The sequence below is a fragment of the Perna viridis genome, chromosome 13 (assembly GCF_037379345.1).
Source record: "Perna viridis isolate PV_CMFRI_1.1 ecotype Kerala chromosome 13, ASM3737934v1, whole genome shotgun sequence".
NCBI classification, from domain to species: Eukaryota; Metazoa; Mollusca; class Bivalvia; order Mytilida; family Mytilidae; genus Perna; species Perna viridis.
In genome coordinates this window covers 3,192,994-3,216,081 of record NC_142457.1, presented here as the reverse complement: position 1 = coordinate 3,216,081, position 23,088 = coordinate 3,192,994, and the positions used below count along the sequence as shown (strand labels likewise).

The 23,088-nt window shown below is 31.8% G+C and overlaps 2 protein-coding genes across 3 annotated transcripts; both read left to right on the top strand.

The window, feature by feature from the left end:
* Nucleotides 1–1,210: 1,210 nt before the first annotated feature.
* Nucleotides 1,211–12,153, top strand: LOC148599258 (23 kDa integral membrane protein-like). The gene is made up of 7 exons (XM_088559770.1): nucleotides 1,211–1,538; nucleotides 4,990–5,178; nucleotides 5,921–5,995; nucleotides 6,514–6,597; nucleotides 7,179–7,286; nucleotides 8,360–8,443; nucleotides 9,514–12,153. Exons 1-7 carry the CDS (start codon nucleotides 1,476–1,478, stop codon nucleotides 9,577–9,579), a joined length of 669 nt encoding a protein of 222 aa, XP_088415896.1. The 5' UTR covers nucleotides 1,211–1,475; the 3' UTR covers nucleotides 9,580–12,153.
* A 5,967-nt stretch (nucleotides 12,154–18,120) lies between these two features.
* LOC148599257 (complement C1q tumor necrosis factor-related protein 3-like) lies at nucleotides 18,121–22,319 on the top strand. Of its 2 annotated transcripts, XM_088559772.1 has the most exons (4): nucleotides 18,140–18,269; nucleotides 19,347–19,545; nucleotides 21,072–21,312; nucleotides 21,729–22,319. In XM_088559772.1, the coding sequence occupies exons 3-4, from the start codon at nucleotides 21,186–21,188 to the stop codon at nucleotides 22,148–22,150; spliced, it is 549 nt and encodes a 182-aa protein (XP_088415898.1). In that variant the 5' UTR covers nucleotides 18,140–18,269; nucleotides 19,347–19,545; nucleotides 21,072–21,185; the 3' UTR covers nucleotides 22,151–22,319. The 2 variants fall into 2 exon arrangements, with proteins under 2 accessions (XP_088415897.1, XP_088415898.1); XM_088559771.1 differs by lacking the exon at nucleotides 19,347–19,545 and having other exon boundaries at nucleotides 18,121–18,269.
* Nucleotides 22,320–23,088: the final 769 nt, after the last annotated feature.

The window sequence follows — 23,088 nt, the reverse complement described above, 5'->3', positions numbered from 1 at the left end:
ATCAACCAACATCCGGGCATTAGGTCCGCCTGTATACATTTTGTACATGTAGATGCATTTGTTTTAATATATTATACCGGTATGTGAGCAGACTACTTTTGTCCAGTTGATAATTTTTAATTTCAACAGAGGGAGCGAATAGCGCATTAAAATAGAACTGAACACACATGTTCGCAAGTAATATAAAACACAAATACACAAAAGTGACAAAGATCAGACAAACGGTTATAATCATTACTGTATATGCATGGAACGCGTATAACCAAGCTTTCCTCTTCATTCTGAATATATTCAAGTAATATAGACTGTCCGTGAAGTGAAGAAAAACTCATTTTTTTTAAATATATCCCAAATCCAAAATTCAAATAAACTAACATTTTATCGAAATATACACATGGATACAAACGAGGAAGCTTTGTTGATATTTTACAAAAAAGATCAGAAAGATCCTCTCTTTGCAATATTAGAATCAGTAGCCATAATTTGGAAATAGAAAAAGGCCATCATCTATCAATTCCTGCAAACGAGAGATTATGTGAAGTTTGCAACTCTGGGGAGGCTGAAGATGAATTACATTTTTTGCTAAAATGTGAAAAATACTCCAAAGTTAAAAGTCAATTTATGTCCAAATTATCAAATATCCTCAAAAAAGATATTGATTCAATCAATTACTACACACTGAAACAATGTATATTCAGTGATTCATATACTATACTAAAGATTATCACTAATTTTTTAGATATTATTTTTTCTATCAGAAAAAAAAATTATTTCATAACAAATAGAGATGCTATCCTTGATATACCCAAATAATAAACGTATGCAAAAATCTAAGATAGGAGATAAAACTACTTGTGCGGATTACTCATTTCGTTTCAAAAAGCTTTTACTGATGTTAGGTCACATGTTGTAAAGGTACAGCATTGCGAAATATCCTGACCATTGCTCAATATATTAAGTACATATTTCTCTATTTTCACTATTATTGTGAGGGGTCAGAAATTGGAATAAGTATGTTTTTTTTCAATTAATACATCTATTCACGCAGGGTGACTTTGTTATACTAACAAATACTCAACATTTTTCCTTGGCTTTAGTATAACTTCACGAAATATTTCACGAAAAAAAAATTGCTTATGAATACCCTTTCTGATCCCCGACCCTGTGACGTGACAACGAAAATAAAATCACATGACGCTGAGGCTTTACCATTGTGATAAGGCGATAAAATAGTTCGTTTAAGACGAGAGCTCGTTCAGTTGATAAACATTTAAGGATTTATCCAAAAAGTGATCGTATATTATTTTATTGTCGGAAGAATAAATATACATTCAATTATAACTGTCTTCAACGCGTGTTAATTAATATTTTGGTGCGTTGACTTTAAATTCATACTCGACAGGTGCCCGTAGTCGAGAAAAGAGGAATTGGTTAAACCTCAATTATTTGAAGGAACATAATTTAGAGCAATCAAAATGGTTGAAGGAGGGATGAAATGTATTCGCGTCTTATTATTTGCGTTTAATGTATTATTTACGGTAAGTTTAGTAGAGTAGAAGTTAAAAATCTGTTCCTAAATTAAAATTGAAAGTAGTCCCTATGTCTGTCGGTATTACTATATATTGATAAGGTTTTTTTTCCTGCAATCTTCTCGGAACGTAAGTTAATGTTATTATTGTCGTCAAACGTTTGTTGATTGTCAAAATTTTGTTCGAACGTGTGAAGCCAGTCATTATATCTTCTGTACGGCCAAGATTCCGCTTGAAATTAAAAGGGGGGTCGATTAATTATAGTTGGTGGACGCGGGGAATTTAATAATTGCACATTTTCTTAATTTGACGACCTGACAGTGCAATGTAAGATTGAAACGATCGTATGAACATAAACTGTGAATGTAGGTGTGTTTATTTATTGTAGAAATTTTAGTCACCCACTCAATTTAAATTGCTCAAACGATTTAAACCAAAAGATTAACACGTAGACTCATCATATTTACACAGTAAATGTCCCTGACGCACATCATATGTATAAGCAAAAGAAACGTGAAATATCCCTACCTCATAAACACTATAAAATTTTGGTCAAGTACATGTAGGTGTGCACTACAAATGTACATGTACATCTGTCCTATAACATTGGACTTCATAGTTGTGTAAGTTATTTTTTATTTGGATTGTCCATATAAACATCCAAATAAAAGATATCCCACAGCTACTAAGTGTTGTGTTATAGGACTAACCCAGTGGTAGTTTATATGTATCAGGAAGGAGCTTTGCATGATCAGTAGAAATTGGAACTAATGTACATTTCTGTAACATGTACAGTTGAAGTCTACTGAACTTGTACAGAATAAGACTATGAAGTTTATTCATGATGAGCAATGCGATCAAATTCAGTATATTATATATATATCAGAGTTTTAAGCCAGCTCAGGGTCAGAATAGGTAAATCTGTATGGAACATATTTACGGACACTAAACTTTCCTGGTAGTAAAAAAGCAATAAAAAGAGTAGTTTGCCATAAGCCATCCATATTCTCATTGGTCATAAGCATACTTAATTTTAATTGTGAATTTGTTCACATTCTGTAAACTACATTATGTAGCTTATTTTTGTGAGGGATTTAATTTGATGAGCAGGAAGAATAAAACCACAAAAATAAATCATGGCCTAACGGTCTCTTTATACAATATATATTACATCTTTGAGAGGTTGTAATTTTAGAAATTACATTTAAGTACCAGTCCATATAAAATTCAGACACTGCATATGGTAAGGTGATTCATGGTGTAGAAAAACCCATGGATCAAATGATTTTTTAATCTACATACAATAGTCCTTTCTGTATTTACATATAGGTCTGTTCTTTGGAGAAAACTACACTTTTACCTTCCACTGAAATCAACCAAATCAAACCAAATCAAGAACGATAACTCTGGCAAAGTACTAATTCCATGTACAATCTATATAAATTTTATTTCGTAAGTGCAACCTTTGAATGAAAAACTAAGACTGGGTATGTGATCTATGATCTGAACAAGAAATAAAACTGAATTCTATGGGTTTTTGACATGCATGAATCACCTGTTGGATTTTTATATTTAAGACTGCTACATGTACTTGTATAAATACAAAGTACATTGTAGCTGGAAAATTTTTATTGACATCATTTTGCAAAAATAGATTGTATCACAGTTAACACTTGTACATGTATCTGTAAATGTACAGTATTTACAAAATGTGCATACATGTATCTGTTAATATACAATATACATGTACACTATTCATTTCCTCATTTTTACCAATAAATACTTTGTTTTAATACTACATTCTCTTTTTCATTAATTAACAGAATAGACACTTAAGCTGTTGTATTTTATTGGGGAAGGGGAAGTATGGAGCTGAATTGAACGTGTACATATTTATACGTTAACCAGTAGAGCTCTGCTGCATGTAAAAGATTTCTTTTTTCAGTTTCTTTGAGAGGACCAAGATTAATTTCATGCTTCAATGACAGTCCTCCTTCTCTTATACAAATGTACATGTACAGTACAGAAAGAGACATGTTGTTCCATGACTGATCACTGATATGGTGGTACACCACCGTGTTAATGGTGACCCAGAATTTATACATCTAAATAGAAAATTCCCTGTTTTTTCAGAAATTTTAAATGGAATGTTATGCCCAACATCTTCCAAAAAGAATTTATAAGAAATTTATGAAATGATGTTATTGGCCTCCACTCTAAGAGTGGTGTATGTATGTCAGTGATTAGTCACGTTATATCTCTTTCTGTACTGTACATTGAAATTATTATTATAACTTTTTAATAATGAGGAGATGAAAGAAATCTTGGTCTTTAGTTTAAATAACCAACAAAGCAACAATATGACTATTCATGAGAAACGATAGGAATTTTGGGTTTATGGTTTAACAAATACCATAGTAGTTGAAAAATTAGGTTGATCTAACACAATAATGTACATGTATAACAATTTAAAAGTTCCCTGACTAGATCCTAATTTCATCATTATTTGAAAAGATTGTATTGTTGTTGGAGGAATGTGAAATGTGACTGTGTTAGATGGTTCTCCTATTCTATCAACAACAGATAAAGAGAAAAGAACATCTCTGACATTTTAACTGCATTTTTACACCACTGACTTGAGTTTTATTTTGTCATTCTAAATCCTGATGGTCATCTGTAAATAAGTGTGTCCTTTATGACCTTTGTATTGTACAAGCTAGAGATGGTAAATGGGATTTAAAGTAAAAAATGCTGTTCATATTTGTTTACATGTACATTTTGTATACATTCTATAGATAAGGAATTAGGTTTCAGCTCTATTAAATTCAGAGAATATTTTTTTTAAAGTAGTTGAGATTCCTAGTATCCTGCTTGTGTCCCTACATGGTTAGATACTTTCAAGTACTGAATAACAGAATATACTACAAATTGAATTAAATAAAGAAATAAAAAACATAATATTAGGCTTATATGATAATGCAATAGATATATTGGACTATCTGGTAAATGTAGTACAGAATGAACTCTATATGACCCATTGAAGTGTATTTGATTAAATACAGACAAACATTTTATATGATTTACTGACTCAACAACTCATTTTAAATTTGGAAATGTCATTATACACTGTGCATTTGTACATGTTTTTAATCCAAGTACTGGTAGTCTCACAGTTACATGTAGTCAAGATACACAATTAAATTAACATTTTTTTACCCTTAGTTAAAACAAATACATATACAAAAAATGTAAAAATGTATTCACCACAAAAATATATGAATGTAAGGACATTCAAAAAGCAATATAATTTGTTTACATGCAGATACATGTATGTCGAGAAATGTTTTTTTCATATTCATGCATATACATTTGTAAATATACATGCATACTAAACAAAAATTAAACTTGTTATACAATGTACATGTACATTTGTACTTAAACAATTTCTTTTCTATTACAGATAGTTGGTATAGGTCTAATAGCTGGGGGAGCTTACGTTCAAATTAACCTCAAGGGTTACACAGAGGTCATAGGTGGCCATTTTAGTGCAGCGGCAGTTTTTCTTATAGTTGTGGGCGTGCTTATCTTTGCCATAGCAGCATTTGGATGTTGTGGTGCATACAAGGAGAACTATTGTTGTATTATGACCGTAAGTATATGTATATATATAAGCTTTGATTTTCTGCAAAATGGGTAAGGTGCAGTTATTTTGAAAAGGAGCATATCAAGGAAAGGGTGGTTTTCCAGACTGTTATATTCTTATTTTAGCACAGATTTTACATTTTTGCACAAAATTAAAAAAAAATTTCAATAAGGAGGATTCCAAACTTGATCCTCCTCGATTTGCCACTGCTGTGTCCTTTGGCCTTAAATTTAATATTTATTACCATGTATATGAATAATGGGAAAAGGGTAGTCAGTGAACCCATGGTCTATTACATGTATATAAGTTTTCAAAAATAAGAGCAAAAACTTGAACAAAGAGAATAGGAAAATCAGAAATACAATGTACAACACACATGTACAATGTACATAAAGCAGTGTCCGTGTACTTATAAATTTACATATACAATGTACATGTACTTACAAATGTACATATACATGTTTGTTCGTTCATTTCAGGGACAACATACATGTACAAAGCGACTTATGTTAATGTCCAGTTTCATTTGATTTTAGTCAGATGTTTTATATAGTCAGTTCAGTATATTGCTATTACCTTATGCAATAATTATTTAATGCTCACTTCAGTCTTAGAGAAAATGTAAATCATTCAAATCCTTCATTTAATATAGTCTGGAAATAAAAAAAAATATTCTTGACATACAATGATAGTAGAACAAATTATGTACATTTCCATGTATTGAAATACATTATCAATTTTGTTTTAGTTTGCTGTCATTTTGGTCATAATATTCATTTGTGAGTTAGCTGCTGGTATTGCAGGATTTGTTTACAGAAATCAGGTAAAGCATTAAATAATTCTGTATTTCTTTTCCCAACAAATCAATTGCTTTATTGTACCTAGCCATCTCCTGTAAGTCCCAGTTGCTCATTTACTTTTGTTACTTTGTATGTATTACTTAGGTTATTTAATGTTCTTTGTTGTGTTCGTCTGCTTTCCATGTCTGGTCTTTGTCCCTGGATTTACATTCTTTTAATTTCCGCTGGAGTCTTGCTTCCCTTGATTACTTTTTCTGTGTCACTGAATCTTAAGAATTTCGATGTCACAGTCAAAGTATACATTGTAATTGTTCTATGTCACAATCAATTGATAATGTAGTATTTCTATGTTGTTGTCCAAGTTCTATAAGGAAATACCATGATAACATAATTACATCCCCTCGACTTCTATTTTATGTTTTTTTTAGTCACTCTTTAATTTGTTGTCATGTTGTTCATGTTATGTTCTAAATGGGCCCTTAAATTTAGAAAAAAATAAAAAAATATTAGTTTATTACAATCTGTTGATAATTTATTACAGCTAGATGAGGAAATTTCCAAACTGATGACTGAGTCTCTTACAAAAAATGCTGCTAAGGATGATTGGAATAATATACAAAAGGAGGTAAAGCTACAATACAAGGCCAAAATTAAAAATTTGTTTGCTTGCCATAGCCCTACTGACCCTCCAGAAACCTGACTGAAAAGTGTTAATTGGTGGTCGTTTACTGCATTTATTCAAAAGCTGTTTCTTTTTTTTTATTGATAGATAAACATAAACAACAGAAAACTATAAGTAACTGCAATATTAATGTAACATACATCTTACATACATTAGGGGAAAAAAACTTTAACTGGACTGCCTCTAAAATGTAATTTTTTTAACACTTTAGTTATGGTAAACAGGAATAATTATGATTGGGCCTGATATTTAACAAGTTTGACAATAGGTACATTTATATGTATTTCTAAGTTTATCTTCTATCAATATATGTATGGTTCCAGTTGCTCAACCCACCCTAGTTTTTACTGCAGACCTTTTTTTAAATTTTGGTCAAAAAATGTATTAACTCCCTATCCCTTCAGGTAACCCTATTTTTTTTTCTATACCTCATTGGCTCAACCCAGATGCTTATGTAAAATTGTGTAATGTGATATGACTTGGTTGAAATTATGCTGATTGTTGGCTGTCCTCCTTCATTGTAGTTCAAATGTTGTGGTGTAAACAGTACAGATGACTGGAGAGGAAATGTTCCAGACTCATGTTGTAGTGATGGTGGTACTGTACAAGCTGGTTGTACGAAATATTCAGAGGTTTGTTAGTTTCATTTTGAGAAAAATGAGGGACTTGTAAAACCAATATGAACTTTGTTTTCTATTAAAACTTAAGCTGGTATTATTTCTGTTGGTGAACAGCTCCATTTTTTATAAAACATTCAATGAAAAATCGAATTACAGGTTGTTAATTGAATTTAAAAGGAAGTTACCTGTATAATGAAATACAATTGTAATAACAGAGTACGCGAAATTTGTCGGTCCTGCCAGTCCTGACCGTTAAAAAATGGGGTTGTCCAATGTTTTTATCACGAGCGACAGTCCAAAGAATGTTGGTAAAAATGGCCGTCACAGTGCTTTGTTGGTTTCATTATTTTGTTTGGCATTAGATGTTGAGTGGTTTGCGTAATTCCATTTCCGGTATAATATAGGGTACCAGATTGTTGACATCATGCTAATGACTAATGTGGCCTATTCAACACTTTACCAGTGCCATTTCTGGCATACGGCCAAGCAACTGTCATATGCCGTTCAGACTAATAATACAACGCCTATAAAAGATGATGATCATTGGGAAATGGCTGTGAAACGTAGCTCATACTATTATGTTTGTGATTTTAACGTTAGATCACAAAAATAGAAAAAAATCAAGAGCTACGATTTAGCAGCAGATGGGGAAAAGAACAGTGGTGATGAGTTTGACTTTGAGCAGACTGAAGCAGAAAACTTTTCATGGATTAAAATATACGCTGTGGAAGAATGATAATGATAAAATAAAATTATTGATATTCAGATAATTATATTGATACAAACTAAAGTTACTGAACTAATCATATGCAAATTGGGAAATAAATAAACCGGTATTAATTGCCATTTCTGAAAACAGATTGAAAAAAAAAGCTTGACAACCAAGTCAGTACAACAAAATGAAAAGCAACTTGGCATACCATAAAGTCATTAAAGAATTGTAATTCGCTAACAGTAAATTTACAAAAATGAGTGGGACTGACTGCAAAACAAGTTTTCGTAGACTCTGTATTAATTCCATTCCTCAATGTACATTTTCCATTTCAATATTAAGTTTATTAATGAGAATGCACAATATTTTTCAGGGATGTTACACTAAACTGAAGAATTATGTTGAAGACAAAATAGTGGTAGTGGGAGGTATTGGTATTGGATTTGCCTTTGTTCAGGTAAGACATGTTGATATACATGTACATTTACATAGACAGGTGTAAACTTAGAGAGAACATAGTGAAGAAGATTTGTGACTTTGTTGTATATAATAGATGAGGAGTGCATAATATTTTACACCATATTGCAACCACCTTGTCCATCAATTCATTACACTTTTCTGTAACAGGTCTATCTGCTTCTAATGAGTCCAAGTTCCTTGGTGTTGCCTCTATGGTACTTTTGTTTTGTTTGTTTGTTTGTTTCTTTTGTTCTGAACATACTGGGTATTGCTAAAATAGTGACCGTGTATTGGAAATACACCGTCTTCACGTGATCAAAATACAGAGCACCGATTAGTTAATTTCAACTGATAATTATCAGAGGTGGGGTAATAGGTTTTCCCAGAAGAAAGTCTCACACATTCTCCTCACCAAATAAGATTTCACCCATAGCAACATGGCGGTGCACCAGAAACAAAGAATGAGTTCTGTTCATCATAGGCATATGTCACAGTATAAATATTTATATATATTTTGGTATATTTTTGGTTGTTATATTGAGGTTGTTATACATTTATTTAATACCCAAATATACTTTCGTTTATTATCTTATTTACTTTTGAGTATATTCCTATACATTCCATCTTCATCTTCATCTCATAATCATAATCATTGTTATTGTAATCATCATGTGACGGTTGACTGGACCGCTCTCTGCTAACAGGTTCCCGCTGCACGGACTTTACTTTTCTTTTATTAAATTGTCATTTTGCACATTGACTTTCACCAGAGTGGATTGTCTTATCGACATCTTTTATTGCAGGTTAGTCAATTGTAATAATCTTTGTAAAATATTTGATATTTGAATTTAACGTCGGAATATTTCATATATTATTCATTGTTTTCATTCCATTTATAATTCGTGTCCTTTATTGCAGAATTGAATATCGTTGATGATTTGCAATTATACTTATTTTTGCCTTGCCCAACATAATCTAATGGTGAGCATAATTTCCGGCGACACATAGCCTAAAATCATATTATAGTACATGTATAATATTCTATAGTATAGTCATCTATCATTTTAGGTAATTGGTATCCTGTTTGCCTGCTGTCTTGGTCGTGCTGTCAAGAAAGAATATGAAGTTGTGTAAAATCCTATAACTAACTGTTTAAGGACCAAGTTAAAATGTTGAAAAGGGGAAAGGGTAAAGACTGAATCTGCTTTGTAGGCCAAGTTCAGCGCATATTTTCTATTCCTGTGTATATTGTGATCTGTTATATTGATGTTTAGGAACTGGGCCACCAATGTCTCTAAATGGCCCGACTTTTTCTTTTTTTTATCAGTATTCCTAGATATAATAACTTTACAACAAAATTATCAACTTTTTCTAATTTTTATGATCTTTTGATCAGAATTTAATCAATACAAACTAACTGTTTAAGGACCAAGTTAAAATGTTGAAAAGGGGGAAAGGTGAAGACTGAATCTGCTTTGTAGGCCAAGTTCAGCGCATATTTTCTATTCCTGTGTGTATTGTGATCTGTTACATTGATGTTTAGGAACTGGGCCACCAATGTCTCTAAATGGCCCGACTTTTTCTTTTTTTTATCAGTATTCCTAGATATAATAACTTTACAACAAAATTATCAAGTTTTTCTAATTTTTATGATCTTTTGATCAGAATTAAATCAATACAAATTGACGGAAGCCATTTATTGGACTAGTAGAATTTATGCTTAAACAAATATTTCATGAAGGCTTCTTAATTTTTTGTAATGATTAGGAATTTAATAGAATTATTCCTGTGTACTGTTTAGAGAGATTGATGGCATATACAATTGTTTCTTTACCTTTTGGATGTTAATTTTTAGTGTTGACACAAACTTTTTTCTTGTTGACATGATTTGTTATATATATATAGTTTATTGTTGAAAAGTCCAAGTGGGAAAGGGCTCTGATACAGGTCTATAAGGAACACACACATACACAATCTTAATTTATTTTTTTCAAGTTTTTGTATCATTGAATTTATGTTTTTGTTGAATTTGTGTTGAAATCAGGTAAAGGAGCATGATGGGTAGAGACTGTATCATTATACCATGTTAATTAATAGAAAAACAAAGAGTTTGGGGAAAGCAATTTCAATATATTTATCATAGTCTCTTCATTGTCATAAGTAGTATTGCATGAACCAATCAGATTTGTAAATACTTGTATTATTTTGTATTTTGTTGATTATTCTATTTTTCTAAATCAAAATTTTCACTGAATCAAAGAAATGTTTATTTTACTCTGTAAAGTGTCATCTTATTAAACAGATTTCCGAATATTACCTATTGTAAATAAAAAAAGGTTATGTTTCTAACTATTACACAAAATTGCTTTTAAACAATTATTTTTCCATATTTGAATTCCAGTGGTACATTTTAGAAACTTTGAAAAATAATTAACAATCTTTTTGTTCTATTGAAGGGAAGTTTTGGACAAATTAGCTATTTCAGCATAAATCTTTCCCCCAAGTGACAGATTTCTTTTATTCTGTTAATAAATTGGAAAGCAGTGTTTTTGCTATAGAGATAGATGTTACAGTACAATATGCAAATTAAATGTATTTTTGTATTTTAATGAAGAAGAAGTTTAATTTCTCAGTTCTAACTACCTTAATTTTGTTGTTTCATTTTTCAATGTGACCTCATTGTGCTTCAATGGGCTTAACATTACACATTGGTCTGAATTGTGTATTAACCAATTTAAGTTGCCATGACTACAAGGACAAAAGAACAGACACACTTATCTGGTTGATGCTGAATTTCAAAGTTACAAGATTTAGATGATGACATTATGTAAAAATATCACTTTCTTCTGAAACATCCAATCAGTATTACTACATGCTAGAAGTGAACATGTAAACCTTAGTAATTTGCTATTTTAATTGTCTCCCCCACAAATATTGTCAAAATAGGAATTTTTCACACAGCAGTAGAAGTAGGAAACATTTTCATTCCATATTTTTATTTTAAAAACAATTAAAATTTGAATTTCACATTTAATTACAAATTATCATGTTCCTTTTATTGAACTCTCTGACAACTTAGTTCTATTTTGCTTTTCTTCAGTTTCCATTATCCTGAAGCAGGAGTAAAATATGTGAATTTCCTGTAAATGGCATTAAACTGTGTTAGATTCATATGGCTTTAGCATTATTTACACATGAAAACATTGTGAAAATTTATAATGACTGAATGTACAGAAATCTTTTATTTTTTCTTCAATATTAAATTAAATTTTTGATGTTGTTTATTGATTTCATTGGCTATAGTTATTTAGAGATTGTCTCTGCTGCTAAAACAAGCCATTCTAAAACTATAATTGATGAATGGGGTTTTCTTTTTCAGAATTGAAATTTATTTATAAGATTTGGACTTCATTCTTGAATTTATACAAATATCTATTTACCAAGTTATATTGAAATGTGAACTTTGACTATTAATTATCAGTCAAAACTCATGTTCCTACACTAGAAATTGCAAATTATGGTTAGTGTTTCAGAATTTGGTGAAATATTGGACAAGAAGATAAATAAATGATTACATAAACTTTTGGTATACTGACTCATTAGACAATGCAGTTAGGTTTAGATACTATACAATTATTTTGTAATGTAAGTTGCTAAATCATTTTTATTGTTCATCTATTTTTCTGTAGAATAAAAACTGATCTGGAACTTGTTTTATTTGCTATGCGTCTGTAGATTAAGTGAGCTATGCATTCAGTATAAGATTTTATGTCATCACAAACTTTATCATACTAGATTCAATATATTAAGAGTAACTTAAGTATTTAGGTAGTAGTCTTCATAAGAATCATGCAATTCTATAATATGTGATACACCTAAAAAGGCTACATATTTCTATTTTATTTTGGTTTTTGATTTCTTTTGTGGGTCTACATGTTTATGATGAAATGTGTTATCATTCATTCCAATCTGTCTGCTATTAGGAGATAATTCACCTTGAAAATCCAATAGTTTCTATTTTATTTCGATGTAATTTACATAGTTTTCTCCCGTAATTTTGAATTCTACAGCACATTCTATGTAATTTTTATCTTCTAAGAGCGCGGGTTATATGATAAACCACATGTTAAATTTCTGTTGACTAAAACATTTTAAACAAAATTTGAAAAATAAAAATAGGTAGGCTTTCCAACCATGAATCACATATTACATAATTCTGAGCTGGCGTGACATTTAAAATGATCGACTCGGCAAATAAAAGAAGACCAATACAAACACACGGTATTTCAAATAAAATACATGGAATGAAAATAAGAAACATAGAAAGTTGTCATGTGGGTCTTCAAAATATATTGTAGATTTAAGGTCATCAAAACTACAGAAGTATATCTAGTCCCCTCAGACATTGTCGACTCAATTGAAGTACGAGTGGAACTGCATCTAATTTGAAAGCATTCAAGGTCATCTAATACTAAAACTGAGACAAATTATCAAAGCAATGGAAGAAAATAAAACCGACAGAAACAAAGAAACAAAAACAATTATATAATTCACACTTCCACTAAACAGTACATGTATTATAAGTAAATTATGTGCAAAATGGAAAAACCCAGGTCAAACCCAAAACCAGTTTAATCAATGTATTTACTGAACTCTCACAATTTCATTTAATGGAGTTTAAAGCTCTACAACCAAAACGTGCAACAAATAAGTACGTAATCTGAGAAAGTCAGGTTTAACTGTAGCCACAACCAATAAGTACGTAATCTGAGAAAGTCAGGTTTAACTGTAGCCACAACAAATAAGTATGTAATCCAAGAAAGTCAGGTTTAACTGTAGCCACAACAGATAAGTACGTAATCCGAGAAAGTCAGGTTTAACTGTAGCCACAACAAATAAGTACTTAATCTGAGAAAGTCAGGTTTAACAGTAGCCACAACAAATAAGTACGTAATCTGAGAAAGTCAGGTTTAACTGTAGCCACAATAAATAAGTACTTAATCCGAGAAAGTCAGGTTTAACTGTACACTGTAGCCACAACAAATAAGTACTTAATCTGAGAAAGTCAGGTTTAACTGTAGCCACAACAAATAAGTACGTAATCTGAGAAAGTCAGGTTTAACTGTAGCCACAACAAATAAGTACGTAATCCGAGAAAGTCAGGTTTAACTGTAGCCACAACAAATAAGTACGTAATCCGAGAAAGTCAGGTTTAACTGTAGCCACAACAAACAACTACGTAATCCGAGAAAGTCAGGTTTAACTGTAGCCACAACAAACAACTACGTAATCCGAGAAAGTCAGGTTTAACTGAAGCCACAACAAACAAGTACGTAATCCGAGAAAGTCAGGTTTAACTGTAGCCAAAACAAATAAGTACTTAATCCGAGAAAGTCAGGTTTAACTGTAGCCACAACAAATAAGTACGTAATCCGAGAGAGTCAGGTTTAATTAGCTACAACAAATAAGTACGTAATCCGAGAAAGTCAGGTTTAACTGTAGCTACAACAAATAAGTACTTAATCCGAGAAAGTCAGGTTTAACTGTAGCCACAACAAATAAGTACGTAATCTGAGAAAGTCAGGTTTAACTGTAGCCACAACAAATAAGTACGTAATCCGAGAAAGTCAGGTTTAATTAGCTACAACAAATAAGTACGTAATCCGAGAAAGTCAGGTTTAACTGTAGCTACAACAAATAAGTACTTAATCCGAGAAAGTCAGGTTTAACTGTAGCCACAACAAATAAGTACGTAATCTGAGAAGGTCAGGTTTAACAGTAGCCACAACAAATAAGTACGTAATCTGAGAAAGTCAGGTTTAACTGTAGCCACAACAAATAAGTTCGTAATCCGAGAAAGTCAGGTTTAACTGTAGCCACAACTTGATTTATTAAACACAGTTACTGATGGCATGTTTTGATCTGTAAATAACATCTGATATGACTAACTACTGAACTTTCCATGATTTTCAGTAGATTGTTGTTGGGTAGTTTTCAATTCCATTTTAACTAGCATATGTTTCTTTCCAGTTTAATGAATATGTATAGATATATTCATCTGTATTTTACTTGGTGTATGTTTCATGTTTCGCGTGAAGGATGGTTTCACGTCTTTTAATTCTGACTACCCTAAATTTGTCTTGTTTTATGGTTGACGAATTTCTTCGCAAATATCACTCTTGACCCTAAGCCCTTGCTTCAATAAAAAACTTCAGGCATAACAAGCTCTTGATAAAAAGATATATTGATTAAACGTGAAAAAGAATAAAAACAAAAAAACAAAAAACTGGCCTGATTTGCGGAAGGTGACAAAATAGACACCCAAGTATTACTAATTTTCAGAGTTTAAATAACCGATTGTGTATAGGTGATGATTATGAAATGTAAGTATATTATAATATTGTTTTGTGAACAAGTTCTGTATATTAAACCTAGCGATTAATAGAACTGTATATTATAGGCATCTGAAACTAAGGCAGACATTAGAAAGCTCAAAAGAAACTACTAATGACTACTACGATTAATGCAGATAAATTTGTTGTCATGTTGTCGAACATTATAAACCTAAATACATTGGTGGACAAGGCTTAGTCGTTGAAATTGATGAGGTAAAATTTGGAAAGAGGTAATACCACAGGGGAAGAGCCGTAGATGGAAACTGTGTGCTAAATGGAATTTGCCGAGAAACGAAACAAACATCTTTGGCAAAAGTTGAAAATAGGGACAAAGAAATGTTGATTCCGATAATTGAAAGATATGTCGAGAAAGGAATCGTAGTAACCACAGATTGTTGGGTCATACAAGGGTCTTAATGATTCTTAAGGATACATACATCAAACATAAAATAATTCCGAAAATTTTGTAGATCCAAATACCGGTACGTGTACTAATCTGATAGAAAACTGCTGGTTTTGCATAAAAAGGCAACTCCCTACAATGCATACACGAGCAAAAACATTTGATAAACACCTACTTGAATATATATGTGGAGGATATCATACTTGGACAAAACATGACCGTTAGAAGCATTCATAGAGGGTGTTTGTAAAGTTCATGCTGAAAAGTAAATTAATAAAGAAGGTCAAATATTTTACATTTTTGATTTTACGTTTGCCATTAACATGATTAAGACACGTATCATTAATTTTATTGACCAGCTTATATTGACCAGCATGTCAATTTGAAAAGGACTCACCTTCAATATATGGAGATCACCATAAAATATTTTTCAACTTAGTCGAGTTTGACACTTTTTGCAGAATTAACAAAATGTGCACAACAAAATCAGAAATAGCTTTATTAAATCTGTTCGTGCTTTACACTAAATGTACAGGCTTGTCTATTTTCACATGCAAAATAGTGGTTGAATTGAGCCCAAATTTACCAAAAGAGTAATGGTGGACCTTACTATTTCATTACAAGTATTCAGTTTTATTTACTAGCTTATACTTTTTGGCTTACTGGGAGATGTCAATATATATATATACATATGTAATCACAAGTAGAACATTTACATTGTAATCTTCATTGTAGCCGATACAAGTTTGTATAAAGGCCATTTATTATGATATTTCTTAGTACTTTGTTATTCTAATATGATCATTTGTGCTCTTTCTGTTTTAAGGGAAAAGGTATATAACTCAAGTAGTGATATAAACAATATAATTCAACTGTTCTATATATCTGTTACTAGCCTTGGGGAAAGACTTTGATGCAAGGCTGACTATAATTAACATATTCTTCAAATCATTCACAAACTGCAAATTTGTTACCAATATGACACGAATGTATTTTGAGATCTTATAGAAAACTCTGTCTTGAAAGTATTTTTACAGACTTTTTGTCAAAATAAAATTAATTGTAAAACATTTTATAAATAAAAAATTGAGTGCTTAGTTGGAAAATTTTCTAAAACTGAAAGGTACAGGAATCTGGCGGTTATTGCGAATACAATATTGTATTTATGTACGATGACATTAAATTTGCCTTTAGAAATTGAGTTATAATGTAAATGTTTGCAAGTTGATACAGATCTATGTTTTTTAAAAAATAATTTTTGGTTGTGCCAGAAATCAAAATGTTATTATATATGAATTTCAAGTTCAGTCAAAAGACGTATTATTGTATTAAAGATAGAATTATTTAAAATAAACTAAACACGATATGGGGCACAATAGCAATTTTAAGAAGATCTCATACCCGTATATCAGTTTTATGCTTTGGAGATCAAAATTCAAGTTAGCTATTGAAAGAAAATAAAAGGCGGAATTGAAGTGCACTAATCAAACCTCTTTCAGACTTTTAACTTTTATACTCAAAGCTGTCAAAGAGGGTATATCTTAGTTCAGTATTAAGATGACATGATTAAAAAATAAGTAAAAAGTAACACTTGGTTTTACGCCTTGGGTCTCACCCACCAGACGAAGGCCGTAAAGCTGAAAAATTTAACCTTCTTTTCTTTTTTTATCATGACTTATTTGTATTTTGTTTGTATATAGGTTTTCGTATAACTTTAAAATCCAATCGTGTAAATGTTGCAAATTTTGTTATGTTTCACAGAGCAACTTCTCATCAGCAGCATAAGAACCAAATATTTAGGAAGTTGATGATTCAAAAGTAAATTGTACACAAGAAGTACTCAAATGTCGAAATAGGAAGCCAAAGCCAGCACCAATAAATTCTACTAGAGTATGTCAAAGGAGCCGAATTATATTATCCCCACATACATAGCTTCAGTGTTTTAGGGTTTTTATATACAACGTCTCAGAATGTGACGACTCTATTCGCTACACTGCTCCATCGGATCAAATTGATACAGGGAAGATAACGTAAACTTATAGAAAGGTCTGAAAAATTCTCAACGATGTTAGAACTATCAAATTTGCGAAGCAAATTTTGGTCGTTCTCTCCGCGGGACTCGGGACAGTTCATCTAGGTGTTATTATGCAGGATAGAGGATCAAATTAATTTGATCCTCTATCCTACATAATAACCTCTAGATGAACTATCCCGTACTACTATACATCGTGTACTAAGTTATCTTAACATCCTTAAGTTATTCGGTGGAATTAAACAAATATATCATGCCAGTAAGGCTCATATGTTTGTATATGTCAATTCAAAGGTTCAAAAAGTTTTCATGGTCAGTGGCTGTGTTTTTCTGTTTTTTTATGCATATATATATATGTGTGTGTGTGTGTGTGTGTGTGTGTGTGTGTGTGTGTGTACGAAAAAACCCATATCTTATATAAAATACAGCACCTTCATTCACATTGTTCAATAAATCATATATTGCAAATTTAATTGCATGAACAATTTTAAAGTTTTTACAGTATTGATAATATTTTTCATTTTTACGTTAATTGTTGTTTTTTGCATTTATAAGAAAAAAATGTTTTAACCAGTCAAATATGCTTTCCCCTGCGTGGTATCATATTGACATACACTCTTGTTTTGTTCAAAACATTTGTAGATTTGCTGTTATTGATAAAAAAAAGTATCAAATTAAAATGTAAAGCAGAGTGGTTTGCGGTCCTTAATATCCGTTTATATTCACAAACTTAGACTATCTATTATATCATAGGAATATTTCCCGCCAGATTGTCGGTTTCCCGCCAGATATACTTGTTTACAAAATAGGACAATATTTATCTTATACATTACAAATAATGATCGTGATTACCTTCACTGAACTTGCATTGATAACGTATTCCGTCTTGGTCTTGGAAGGAAAATGGAAGGAAGCCGTACTTTGGTGTTTTTGTTTTTGGGTATCATTCATTTGATACAACAAATTAAGTCATGTGAAAGTGATGATGTTTTGCGTAAGTATTGTTACATTGTGTTTTCTTCCTTTCGGGGTTTCAGTTTGAATTTTTTTCCCAGACAGCATTCCTACGTTGGGCCAACGTTGGTTCAACGGAGTCATTTACGTTGGACCAACGTAGGGTACCCAATGCTGGCCCAACGTTGTAAGTGCAAAGAGAGACAACGTTGGCCCAACTGAGGCAACCAATATTTGGGCTAACGTTGGCCCAACCTAAGTCCAACATCGACCCAATGAATCCCTAATATTGGCCCAGCAAAAGCCCAACGTTAACCCAACCATAATGTCAGACGATTGTATTCCTTAAGATATTAGAAAATAATATCATTTTGTATATCCTTGTCATGTCGCAGTGCTGATACTATGCAAATATAGTATAACATTAGCAGATACTACGAACACTGGTATACTAAATTTGAAAATTTCAATTTGTTTTTGCATTGAATAGACATATGATAATACTTGTCACTGTTTTGTGTTTGGGATGAATTTACATTGAAAGTATGCATAAAATGAAAGACAACTTGTTTGTAAAAGGTGTATTATGCTTTCAGTTACCAAGTAGCATAAGGGGGAGATAATCATGTACACTATTGTTATCATAAATTAGATTTGGTTATTCTTGATAATTTATTTTAGTGTGTTATTAAGTTCTAAAAATTAAACGCGAATACTTGTAGCATGAAAATTAAACATGCAGTTTACAGAAATCGTAAAAAGAGTCAACAATACTTTTTGAAAGAAGAAAGATTATATATATATATATATATATACACATGTGTGTGTGTGTGGTTCAACATTGGGCCAAGGTTGGACCAACTTAGTATCGCAGTATAAGATGCAACACAATATTTGCTTACATACATTCGGATTTGCTTCCTACTGTGGTTTTACTTTTCTTGAGACCGACATACATGTTTGCATCAAGAATAATATTAATTAACATGTTGGTTACCAAAGTCGTTTCAACGTTGGTTCAATGTTGGTTCAGTGTTGACTCACTGTTGGCTCTTGGCCAAGTGCAGAATAATTTAAATCATATAATCCTAGTTTTTATTTACAAATTTGAATTTAGAAAAAATCAAGAAGAAATATTTCCATAACTACGGACTACTTTATTGTGCCAACGTTGGGACAACATTGTCTTGCCAACGCCAACTAAAAGCCAACGAGCAAACCATCAGCCAACGTTGGCCCAACGGAGGCATGCTGTCTGGGTATTTATGCAAATCATACTCTATACATCAAACAACTTCTACTAATACATTCAAAAGGTATTTCCTTTGAACTCAAGCTCACAGATTTGAATCCCGTTGAGCAGATGTACATCACTGCTTCTCTTTACGAATTTATGCAAAACTGAATAAGCACAATACTACAAATTACCAGAGAATGACCACTCAAAGAAATCTAAAATGCTTACAAACTACAATTATTTATAAATGTTATAACTGGCAACAATGCTAGAATGAGTTGAGTCAATAAATATTCATATTTTTTTCTCAAACTTCAGTTTAGTCGTAATGTATATTGATATTTTCAACATGCAGTTGTCATCATAAATGGAATATTTTCAAATAAGACTTGCGACTGTAATTATATTTATTCATTATCTAAAGTCATAATTTTACAATATGTGTTTTGAATGGGCGTTTTAATTGAAATGGCGTCATTTTCTCCACCACGGAGAAAAATATTGAAATATGATATTTTTCTTTTCACATTAGGCTAGACATCTATTATGAAGAGTTTTTTTTCTTTATTTTGAAGATACATAGCTTATCTTTAAACCTCCTCATTGTTTTAAACAAAACATGTTTGAATGACACCATGCCTGTTCATTTTATGAACTATGAACTTATTAAGACACAAGGTAAGGTTGATCATGTAAACTATTTTTTTACACAAAAGTTAACCTCAGTGTTTGATTGTTATTGGGCAAGTTGGCGGAATGTGAGGTGTATGAAGAAATCAAATCGTCAATTTTTTCTCTTAGTTTTTTTTCCTTGTGTACATACAGTCCTTGAACCTATCCGCGCTACGATTTGACGGATCGATGAGCTTTGACTGATTGATCGCTGACCGATCGATGGCCGATGACCGGTGACCGATCTGATCGCAGTATTGTTATGTAAAATGGCGAACGATCTGTTTGAAATTAATGAAATGTAAAATAAAAGTAAAAAGTGATGTTTAAATCTATAACATTATGTAAATATGTGTAAAATTGAGAAAGAAAACAATAAAACCGTAAAATACAGTGACCGCTCTGTGGTCACGTGATGCGATTACATGTTTTATGGATCGGTTTGACAGATCGATGACTGATCGGAAACTGATTGGTGACCGATGACCGATCGCAATTGTTGTTGCACGGATTAGTTCAGGTGCTGAATTTTAGACTGGATATTACTGGTTAAGATAATTAAATTGTCATCGAGGCGTATATTTAAAACCAATCGTTTTATATGATGCCTTCAAGGATCGGCAAATAATATCTAGGCAATTATCACATTCCATGAAGTGGAACCATTCTATAAAAAATATTTTGAGACTACCTTTTATAATAACTTTTAATTTAATGAAATTGTTTGCGATACAATACCAATATCACATTAAAAAAACGCATACATGTATGAGTTAAGCTGTACATGCACTGTCTACATATTCCAAACGAGTATTTTACATAAATTGTAAACATTAACGATTGTAAAATAACATATTTTCATTTCGATCTTGTTTGAAATGGAACCATTAGCTTTGACGGTTAAAGTATATAAGAAGAGTACATTTCTTACAGATGAGATACAAGTTCTGCAAAAAAGCACGGCTGACTTAAAATCAAAATACAACACCATAACTCAAGAGAATATTGCACTGAAAAAAACAGGTTAAGTCAGTAATAGACGAAAGTATGATTTTAAAGGAAAGACTTCGGAAAATGGAGCAGTCACTACCAGAACCTCATACCAGAACCTATTCCTACCAAAAACAGAGGGAGGTTGAATCGTTGTTTCAGAAAAGATTCGACCTTGCTAACTGTAAGTTTTGCATTTACTTTTCAATGTTACTCTCATCACTGCTTTGTTGTTCGGTTATTTCATTATTATGTGTTTGTCGTTATTTATGATATTTCCTTTCCTAGACAGCTGTGTGTATTAAAAATCGAAAAGACAACTTTTTGGTTAGAAGTTTCTTAAAAGACATTTAAATTAGTCTGTTCATAGCGCATACAGTTTGCTAACTGGTATACGTTAATTGACTTCTTACTTCAACAAATAAAAGCCTACGTTTGTTAAAGTGTTCATAAAACGTTTGAATAACGTTTAATGATAATTTACATAATCAAATTCCTAAACATTTTCCCAGTCTTGTTAAACCAATTTGAATAAGTTGGCTTGCAATGTCTAATATTATTCAGTTACTTAACATGATATTTTGTATCATATATTTATAGCATTAAGTTTAGGAACTCCAGCTTCAAGAATTGCATTCTCAGCAGCACTAACTGGCAAGCATGTACACCACGGGGATGGTCAGGTTGTGGAATATAACCAGGTCTATACCAATGTTGGCAATGGATTCGATACTCGACACAGTCATTTTATCGCTCCGGTAAAAGGAATTTACCTTTTTGCTTATTCAGGTATGAATGCAAACTCGCAAGAAGTGTATCTTGAAATGGTAAAAAATGATCAAATGATTGCAGAAATCTACTTAGGGTCCACCGACACTAACATGGGAAGTCAAACAACGGTTGAAATTCTTGAAAGGGGAGATGTTGTGTGGGTTAAACATGGTTACTCTCCTCATGCAGCTACCTTGAATGGAAGCGGTCCGTACAACACCTTTATGGGCGTGTTATTATTCGAAGTATAATCAATTTCGTCCTAAAAGTTTTGCAGGACGGTTAAGGCCGTTTTAAGTGGAATTTCATAAAACAATCTTTTAAGTCGCTTTCTACAATAAAACTTTTTAAAAGGACTAAAATTGCTATTATACGTTTTCTATGAGGTTTGTTTGATAAAACAGGTTTTAAAGTACTCGATTTTCTATTTCGATTTATTTGGATTTTCCCTTGTGAATCACGTGATCATTCCCTGACATCGTTCAACTCAACTATAAAATGGTTTTGCCCGACTTGTTAAACCCAATCAATGTTAATCGCAACCAATGTTAATTGCAACCAAATTTGTTAAAATTTGGCAAGATAGTTTATATTAATATACTTGTCCTGAATTTTGCTGGAAATAGATAGAATTTATTTTATTTTATCCTCCACCGGAAGTGGATGTGTTTAATACTGATGTCTTTTTATAATCATATAACACATCATTATGTTAGTGGTTATGCCTCTCTTGCAATGCCATGGCTTTGCATATTCAAAAAGTCTTTCATTTAGAGGTTTAGTCAATGCTTAATTAACATAATGCTTTTAAAATATACTCTATATTCAGGGTACACGAATGTCCTTACGCTGATCTGAATTTTACAATATGAATTGGACTAAAATGGTCCCCAATGATCGGGGATGAAAACGACTGTTTGATTTTGTTTTCTCTTTATTATATTTTATATTTAAATCATGGAGAGAGAGAGAGAGAGAGAGAGAGGAGGAGGAGAGACCATTTTTGTAATTGTTCGGCTGCTATCTGTTTTCGCATTAAATACAATCATTATAGAATAATCAAGGGAACTAAGGTTATAGCGGTAATCAAAAGAATGTAATCCACGGACAAAGACCAGACACGGAAAACAGACATACACAACAAAGAACACGAAGTACGTACAAAGTAACAAAAGCAAATAAGCAAGTC